This window comes from Myotis lucifugus, unplaced genomic scaffold (assembly GCF_000147115.1).
Source record: "Myotis lucifugus unplaced genomic scaffold, Myoluc2.0 scaffold_812, whole genome shotgun sequence".
Taxonomy (NCBI): domain Eukaryota; kingdom Metazoa; phylum Chordata; class Mammalia; order Chiroptera; family Vespertilionidae; genus Myotis; species Myotis lucifugus.
In genome coordinates, this window is record NW_005871860.1 from 9620 (window position 1) to 18676 (window position 9057).

General features: G+C 50.5%; 1 protein-coding gene across 2 annotated transcripts in view; it reads left to right on the forward strand.

Annotated features, from left to right (window-relative positions):
• RABL2B (RAB, member of RAS oncogene family like 2B) overlaps positions 1–8207 on the forward strand; it is an 8395-nt gene extending 188 nt beyond the window's left edge. Inside the window, exons 2-9 of one of the 2 annotated variants that reach the window (XM_023747213.1) lie at positions 102–244; positions 3159–3200; positions 4010–4089; positions 4708–4787; positions 6627–6738; positions 6983–7080; positions 7379–7462; positions 7641–8207. In XM_023747213.1, the coding sequence (XP_023602981.1) occupies positions 138–244; positions 3159–3200; positions 4010–4089; positions 4708–4787; positions 6627–6738; positions 6983–7080; positions 7379–7462; positions 7641–7721 (684 nt within the window). In that variant the 5' untranslated portion in view covers positions 102–137 and the 3' untranslated portion in view covers positions 7722–8207. The remainder of the gene's footprint in view (positions 1–101; positions 245–3158; positions 3201–4009; positions 4090–4707; positions 4788–6626; positions 6739–6982; positions 7081–7378; positions 7463–7640) is intronic. The other variant, XM_023747214.1, reaches the window with a different exon arrangement.
• Positions 8208–9057: the final 850 nt, after the last annotated feature.

Sequence of the window (9057 nt, forward strand, 5' to 3'; positions counted from 1 at the left end):
CCCGCTGATTCCAGCGGGTGTGGGCCAGGTGGTGAATAGAGAAGGTGTACCTGTGTCCTTGGGCCCCTCTCATCCGCTCCTTCTCTCCGCTGTCCATACAGATAGGAGCCCCCTCCCCTGAGCTGAGCCAGGGGCCAATGGCCAGGGACAAAGCCAACCCCTGTGAGGTGGACCAAGAGAAATATGATGCTGATGACAACGTGAAGATCATCTGCCTGGGGGACAGCGCTGTGGGCAAGTCCAAGTATGTTGGGAAATTGGGGAAGAAAGGCAGGGCCCAGGGTGGGTCTAAGCTCTCAGGAGAGTTCTCTGGAGGCACAGTGGAGCACGGCTTCTGTGGAAGTCATGAGAGTAGTTTGTCTGGAGCCCAGGTGTGCACTGGGGAAATGGGGAGACTGGGGGATCACATCAGCATCTGTGGGGGCTCAAGTCATAGGACTAAGGAAGTTGAGCTTTTTCCATGAGTACTGGCAGACTGTGGAGCAGGTCACCCTAGAGATCACTGGAGCAGTCCAGACTGAGGAGGGAGAACTGGGGTGTTCCTGTATGTGGTTGTGGACTGAGAGACTAAAGTTGGAGGAAGTGTGACAGATGTGACTAGCACAACCAGTGACAGACTGGGTAAAGGTAGTAAAAATGCTTTCTCCGAGGGACTCACTGAGCTCAAAGAGTGGGTAGAAATGACAACTAAGCATGCTCAACGTAAAGATTGGCTTAATTTTTTAAAAATAAATTTTAAAAGAGAGAGAGAGAGAGAGAGAGAGAGAGAGAGAGAGAGAGAGGGAGAAAGAGAGAAACATCAATGATGAGAGAGAATCATTGATGGGCTGCCTCCTGCACGCCCTCTACTGAGGATTGAGCCCAAAACCCCATCATGTGCCCTTGACTAGAATTGAACCTGGAATCCTGCAGTCTGCAGGCTGATGCTCTATCCACTGAGCCAAACTGGCTAGGGCAACTTTGGCTTATTTTTTAACTGATGTCAGTACCTATGTGCACAAGATTGGAACAGAGGCTCTGGCACCTTCTCTCCAGGAGCTGTGATCCTAGTTCTCACCTGTCTTGGGCTAGCGAGGGCACACATCCATTTCTGCCTTCACAGAATGAGGGTGGACCTGCCCCAAACAAATGTCTTGTGTAATCTTCCCTCCCAGGTGCCCCAGAACCACATTGTTGTCCACCTTTATCTTTGACTAACAAGGCCTTGGACTTGAGTAGCTGTGAATGAGTCTCTGGGGATTTGCTGGTTTCAGGCTGTCTTCATGAATTCATGCCCACAGCACCCAGTGCAGCTCTCATTTAGTCTGATGTGATCCCATTTGTTTATTTTTTCTTTTGTTGCCCAAGGAGACATATCCAAAAACAAAAGTCAATATAAGAAGGTGATCTAGTTTCTTTCTTTCTTTTTTTTTTTTTTTTTTTGGCATGTTATCTATGCAGTTTTCCCAACAGCATTTATTGAACAGGCTGTTTTTAGCCCATTGAATGTTTTTGCTTCCTTTGTCAATTATTAATTGACCATAAAGGTGTGGGTTTATTTCTGGGCTCTCTATTCTGTTACATTGATCTGTTTGTCTGTTTTTATGTCACTAGTATACTGTTTTGATTACTATGGCCTTGTAGTATAGTTTTATATCAGGTAGCATGATTCCACCAACTTTGTTCTTCTTTCCCAAGATTGCTGTGGCTATTCAGGGTCTTTTGTGGTTCCATATAAACTTAGGATTATTTGTCCTAATTTTGTGAAATGCGCCATTGGTCTTTTCATAGGAATTGCATTGACATTATAGATTGCTTTGGGAAGTATGGACTTTTTAATGGCGTTAATTCTTCCTAGTGTTGGGTCCTTATTTATATCTTCTATTTCTGTGCTGAAAAGTAGTCCATTGTTGAGACTTGCTATATTTTTCATTTACTTCAAGCACATCTGCACTTGCTCAGTGGTGCATTTTTATGAAGCTGCTTTATCAGCCTTGTCAGATGATTGCAACATCTGGCTTGTCATAGTGTTGGTGTCTGCTGATCGTCATTTTGCATTCTGTTGGAGAGTTTCCTGGTTCTTGGTATGATGAATGATTTTCTGCTGAAACTGGGACATTTTGAATATTGTGTTATTTAAACTTCTGTCTGAGTTGGCTTCCTGTGGTGCTCTTCACTGGGGAAGGAGGAGGGGCTGCACCACCCCCACCCACCGCCTCTGACTGTGGGGTCTCAGCTGACACTGTGCGGGGAGGGAACCTCGTTACCCTCTGCAGGGAAGAAGTCCACTCCCTACCCGGCCTTGTTGGACACTAGTTACAGTCTCAAAAGCATGGAAGTCTGCTCGGCTCCTCACTCAGCCTTTGCTTGTGGGGGTGAGGGCATGGCTGCAATATGCCATGGTGTTTGGAAGGTGGTTATAGTCTAGACGTTTTTTTACCTAGGCCCTGGGGATGCAGAAATAAACTAAAAATTCAAAAATCGCTTCCATGTGCATTCCACTCTATCTGAGAGATATCATAAGTAAAATATGTATGTTTCCATTGGTGCTACCTGCGGGGCAGCGAGGCACTGCAAGGTGAGATAGAACTTGCCTGGAAGACCTGCAGATTGTGGGGAAAACAGATTTCAGGCTAGGGGTACAGCCTTCCTGGCCTCAAGCTTCCCATTTATAATGCAGTGGTGACTGCGGTGTCCACAGTGCAGAGGTGGAGATAGTGGATCTCCGAGCCTCACAGGACTGGTGCACACAGCAGTGTGAGCTGTTAGGTCATGGAGGTTAGTCACGTAAGTCCCAGGTTCCAGGCGTGAAGAAGGAGGGATGGCACTAACTAGGTCCCTCGGCCGGATCAGATTTAGTTGGTTACACAAGTTCAGTTTAAGATCTGTTGAGTTTACTATGGTCCACACAGATCTCCAGCATAGACATAGCGCAGAGCTCAGGTGACGGGTCTTTACTTCTTCAACTAGCGTTGCTGATTAGCTGCTGTGGTGCCTGCCCGTGGGCAGAGCAGCTGTGTGTGCTGGGAACTTCAGGGGAGTCAGGAAGAGGGAGGTCCTGGGCATCATCCTTAAAGGGAACCTGTGTGGCTGAGGCTCGAGTGGGAGGGGCCACAGGTGACTTCAGCTGGTGGCCCCTGGGGGGACGTGCCTGACCATCATGCACGTTCTCCTTACAGACTCATGGAGAGATTTCTCATGGATGGATTGTATCCTTCAAGGTTTGAAATGCTGCATATTTTGGGCCTTACTCATATTTGGATTTGCTATATATTAGGAGGGCGGTAGAGTGGCTAATAGTGCCTGCCAAAGGCCTGGATCCCTGTGCAGATCCCTTTACCTATCTCACCTCAAAGCTTGGGCTCCTGATATTTAATAATTCTCTGGTGTGAATGAGCTCTATGAAATATGAGCTGCCAGCCCCACCCTCTCCCCATGAATCGTTCGTGCTGCAGGTTGGGAGTGAGACCTGCCTGGCAACCAGGATAGTTTACAAAGCTTCCCAGGTGAACTCACTGGGAACTGTGGGTGAGAAGAGGCCGGAGCCCCCAGGGAGTTGGGGCGTTTCTTGCCTCACCTTCCATCAGGTCTCCCTTACACCCACCCACCTGCATGTCCTGCGTCCCAGGGGTTACTGCCGACGTCTTGCTGCTTCAGGAAGGGTTACCCCCAGGGGTCCTGTTGGGGTTTCACACACAGGCCAACTACAGTTCACAGCTGGTCAGCTGTCTGGCTTGTGGTAGCTTTCTTCCCTGTAACGGTCATATTGCTAAAGTAACACATGACGCTGCTTATGACAGCCTATCTGTAAAATTCCGTTCCAGGGGTCCCCTCGGACCCAGGTGGTCAGGACACGCTGCCAGGCTCTCCCACTCGTCCTCGCCCATGGAGCTGGTGCCAGAGATACCTGAGGCTGATTCATTCCATTTAAAATCGAAATAATGCCAGAAAGAAAAGGAGAGAAAGAGCCCATTCTGTCACACCAACCTCTCCCCTTTTTGTTCACCTTTGCTCCTTAACCTGACCACAGTCAGCCCCAGCAACTATCCACGTACGCCCTGACCCTGTATAAGCACACAGCTACTGTGGATGGCAAGACCATTCTTGTGGGTGAGCAACACAATTACTCCAACTCTCAGGCAGGGGGTGGGGGGTGGGAGGGAGACAAGGTCTGAGGGAGAGAATCCAGTGGGAGGAAATAAGACCCCAGCAGGGATGCAGGCGAGGGGTGGCAGGAAGGCCACCTGCTGAGAGCCTGGAGGCCTGCGAGGGGAGGAAGATCAGGGGCTCATTTCCAGTGCTCTGACCTCCTGTTCTGATGGAGCCAGCATCCAGACATAACAAACATGGTCTGAAAATTCTCTTCCACAAAGGGCTCTGACTTACCGTGAGGTGACAACCTTCCCCTTGGCCAGGCCCAACATCCTGCCTAACCGTGTTCACCATCTGCAGTCACCACACAGGGGGACATGGGGGGGGGGCGGTGGGAGCTTCTCCTTGGGGCTTCCTGTCTGCATTCTCCATCCTCCTGGCCCTGTGCCTCCTCTCATCCACCCACACGCACACAGGTGTGCACAGGCCTCTCAGCTCAGCCAGGCTCCCTGGGTCCTGACAGCACGCTGGGTGGACTCCATGTCCCCCATGCTTCCGCGCAGACACCTGCGTGGAGATGCTCAGGGTCCCTGCCCTCCAGCCTGTCAGGCAGTCAGAGCTGTGTTCATATTGCAGACTTTTGGGACACGGCGGGCCAGGAGCGGTTCCAGAGTATGCATGCCTCCTACTACCACAAGGCCCACGCCTGCATTATGGTATGAGACCTGCTGGGAGGTGGGCGAAGACTGGGCAATTCTAGCCTGGGGGGAGGGGCAAGGGGCCCAGCAATACTGAGGGGGCTCCTGAGGTCTCCCATGACCATCCCTGGTGGTGCTCACTAAGGACAGACGCTGGGGAAGGAAAGCAGTTCTCAGGGGGCTTTCCCTCCCAAACCAGCCCCTTCCTCTCCCTCCCAGCCTTCGTCTCGCTGTCTAGAACAGTATCCTGAGGTGCCCCCTGCAGCCCAGGCTGGGGTCATAGTGTCACAGCAGGACAGGAAACAGCACTGGGAAGAGCCAGGACATGAGAGATTTGTGTCAGCCTGTCAGCCACTGTCCTTCAGGACCTGCCCATGAACTCTCTGGCCCTACTCTCCCTTAAGTACAAAAGCCTTTGAAATTTTCCAGAATTTTAGCTAATGTCTGCAGGGGGACAGAAGAGGGTGGCAAGGTGAGGCAGTGAGGGCAATATCATGCCAGGAGTCACACATGACCCTGGAGAGCTGGGAAGGTGGGTCCCAGCCTCTCTGCCTTAGTTCAGCCCTGGCCCTTGGTGCTCAGAGCTCACTTCTCTTTTCTCTCTGGGAGTGACCTCCTCTGGCCTCTGACACACCTCCATGGCTCCTCTTGGACCCTCTTCTGAGGCTTGGCGTGCAGTCCCTCCTGCTGCATGGCCTGGCAGTTAGAAAGCACCTATCTCTGATGACCACAAGGGGTTCCCATAGTCCCAGAGGGAGCTGGGGTTCCACCCTCACCTTGAACCTCTGACAGGAGGGCTCCTCATCCAGCCAGCTCCTTGGCTCCCACAATGAGGAGAGGAAACTCCAGAAATAAGACCTGGGAAAAGGTGACTATTGGATGGTGATCACGGGAGGCAGCCTAGTATGAAGCAGGAGTTTTGTCACAAGAATGCTTTACAAGAAGTCTATTGGGATTTCAAGACAACCTGGTCACTTGTTGGCATTGGTCCTGGGAGAACCGTGGATGAACCTCCCAGGTGGACCTCCTGCTGTCTTGGATGTGACAGCTGCTGATCTGCACCTGCCGCGTGCATGCAAGGCCTGGTCCTGGTCCATGTCACTCCACGAAAGGCTGGGGCATCGAGAAGTCATAGCAGCCATTCCAGTAGGAGACAGGCTTGTCGTCACATCCCCTGTTGTGTGGGGTGGTTTAGGGTAGTCAGTTTATTCCAGAGGACAGACAGCTTGGAAGCAGGAGGCTGGCCTCCGAGGGGCTTGAGGGTCCCTGCACAGCAACTCGAGGCATTAGGGCAAATCTGAGGTGCTCACACTTCCTGCTGGTATTTTAAAGTAGGTAAAAACTACAAGTTTCAAAAAGTTAATAAAATTAAAAGCTACAAAATAATAAAATGTAAAAATTAACTTTTAAAAGTTTGCAATACAAAGTGAACAGAAGGTTAAAGGCTTAGAGTTTAAAGTAAATAATAGTATCTAAAGTGAACTTCTGGAAACACTTTACATTATTACAAAGGAATTTTAAAACAGTTTCAGCAATAAAAATAATAGACTAAGGAAAAAGTTTACAGTTTTTTACAAACTATTGATTAGTAAGATGATACAACATGGTTAAAATAGATAAATAAATTAGGTGACAAGATGGAAAAAAAGATTTTTAAAACCATTTTGATTCTGGGGGCTTTCTGGAGAAGGGTGGGCACAGGTGCAGCCTCTGGTCAGAGAGACTGCAGCTCAGCAGGGGCCCAGTCCCAGTTCCCAAGCCTGTGATGTGCACCAAGCTCCCTGCCCGTGTGGGCGAGGGGCCTGGGTGGCATATGGAGACGTTGACACACCCGAGCTACTTCTCTGCTTATTGCAGGTGTTCGATGTGCAGAGGAAGGTCACGTATAAGAACCTGGGCACCTGGTACGCGGAGCTTCGGGAGTTCAGGCCAGAGATCCCGTGTGTCGTGGTGGCCAATAAAATCGATGGTAGGGCCACCTCTGGGTCTGGGGTCAGCAATTCACGGGGACCCACCACAGGTTTCTTCCAGTTTTCCAGGACCATGAGTCTTCAATGATTCATCCTCCCTAAGACACAGCCATTGGTTGGAGGCCCTCACTCCCTTCCCAGTAAAGATCCCACTTTCTGGAATGGGACTGCCGGTGACCCACCCTGCAAACCCCTCTCTCTTTCCCTGGATGGACAGGCCTGTCTCCTACCTTCTCTCTACAGCTGACATAAAGGTGACCCAAAAAAGCTTCAATTTTGCCAGGAAGTTCTCCCTACCCCTGTACTTTGTCTCAGCTGCTGATGGCACCAACGTGGTGAAGGTAATACTGGTCTGTAGAGGTCAGACAGCCAGGTGGTGAAGGACAGGGAAACCACAAGAGAAGGGCTGGCAGAGGGGGTGGGCACTGGGGCTGACAGGTAGGGGTCCCTGTGGCATTGACAGAGGGGAGCTGATAGGCCCATGGGTGGAGTCAGGCTGATGGGAAGAAAGGAAATTAAGGGGTGACTTTGCTGATATTGGACTTAAGTGTTGTATGGACTTAAAACCTGGCCAGTGGGTCCAAGGCAGGCAGAGCCCAGGTCACTGGCACCCATGGCCATGTTTTCCTTCCTCCCCAGCTCTTCAATGACGCAATTCGATTAGCTGTGTCCTACAAGCAGAATTCCCAGGACTTCATGGATGAGGTTTTGCAGGAGCTTGAGGTAGGTCAGGCCCCAGTGTTAGGGGGGATCCCAAAAAGGCTTCTTTTCAGAGGGTACGGAGCATAAGCCAACAGAGTGGCTCTTGCAGGCAGCACCTGCTGGCACATGCACCGCCGTGGATGTATCGCCGCAGGCGGGCAAGCATAGGGCCAGGCCTCACCCGAAACCTTGTCCACAGAACATTGATTTGGAGCAGAAGGAAGAGGAACTGCCAGACCAAGAGCAGTGTGGCAGCACCAAGAGCCTGCCTCCCTCCTGAGCCCGAGGATGCCTCTCCCCTCACAGCTCCGGCTCTGAACTGAGAAACTTCATGGCCTTCCACACCCAACCCTCTAAAGCCACCCCCTGTTCTGAAGGACAGGGACAGGGCATCACCAGCAAGCACCATGACACATGGAGGTCCATCCACTCCAGACTCCGACCAGGATTGGAGATCAACCCCCCTCTAGGGTTGGACAGAGAAGAGAATCTTGGAACCTGCTTCGTGTGTCTCTTAAATAAAAGGAAATTTTGGGGGTTTTTCTTTTGTCTCCCAGAACAGTTAAAAGCCCAACTGCAGCATGAGGCATTCCTTCCCATTCCAAGCAGTGGTGGACGTGGTGCCCGGGCAGCCAGGGCGTAGACATGCCCTTCTCTCCAGTACCTGTGGCTCACTGATGTGCTTAGTGATCATCTTGTACGTCATTTCCACTATATTTTTTATGTTTTCCTTTTACAATAAAGGTTGGATTACACAACCATTGAACACGTGCGTGTTTTGTGGGTCTGGATTTCACTGGGCCAACAGCATGAAAGAATTTGCAGGTCTCAAACTGCCTTAATGCAGGAGACTGCCCTGATGTCTGGGGTCACCCAGGTTAACTCTGTACTTACGGGGATAGAGACCACTCACTGCCACTGAGTGTTTTAAAAAGAATGAGTTAGGGGGTGGGTGGGGAAAGAACAGACTTTTTCCCTCTAAGTTACAGATGCTTACTACGATTTTCAATTTAAGAGATTAAAGCTAAACAAGGATTTACAGGAATGTGTTACTCTGGTGAGGTAGGCTTTTGAAAACAATTAAAACAAAACACCTTTGAGTTACTGTAAATAACAAGTATTTTTTAAATGTAATGACTTTATTGAGGTGTATTTCAAATACCCTAAGGCTCAACATTGATATTGGTTTTACATAACCATTGTGCATCAGGGTCCTTCGAGGCAGAGCCTGAGGAGCCACCTCTTCACTAACTTACTGGGGCAGTTCTCTCAGAAAAACAGTAGGCTGGAGCAGGGCAGGAGCAGAAGCAGAAGCTGAGCAGGTGTGGGCTCAGCAGGGCCAGCTTTCATCTCCCTGCCCTCCCCGCTCAGGGATGCTCTGCAGGACAAGCTGCCCCACAGATCCCACATGAGACCAGGGTTTTGTCCAGTCATCCATGGGAGCAGGGGGTGGAGAGGTGGCTCATAGCCCCCAGGGCAAGCACAGCAGCTCTGAGTTACCCACCAACACACAGCAATTGTTCTGCAGGTTGCCAGCAACATCCACACCACTCACCCTTCTGTTGCTCAGATCCACCTGCTTTGTAAAGTTCATTCTATCTTGACTGATGCAAGAA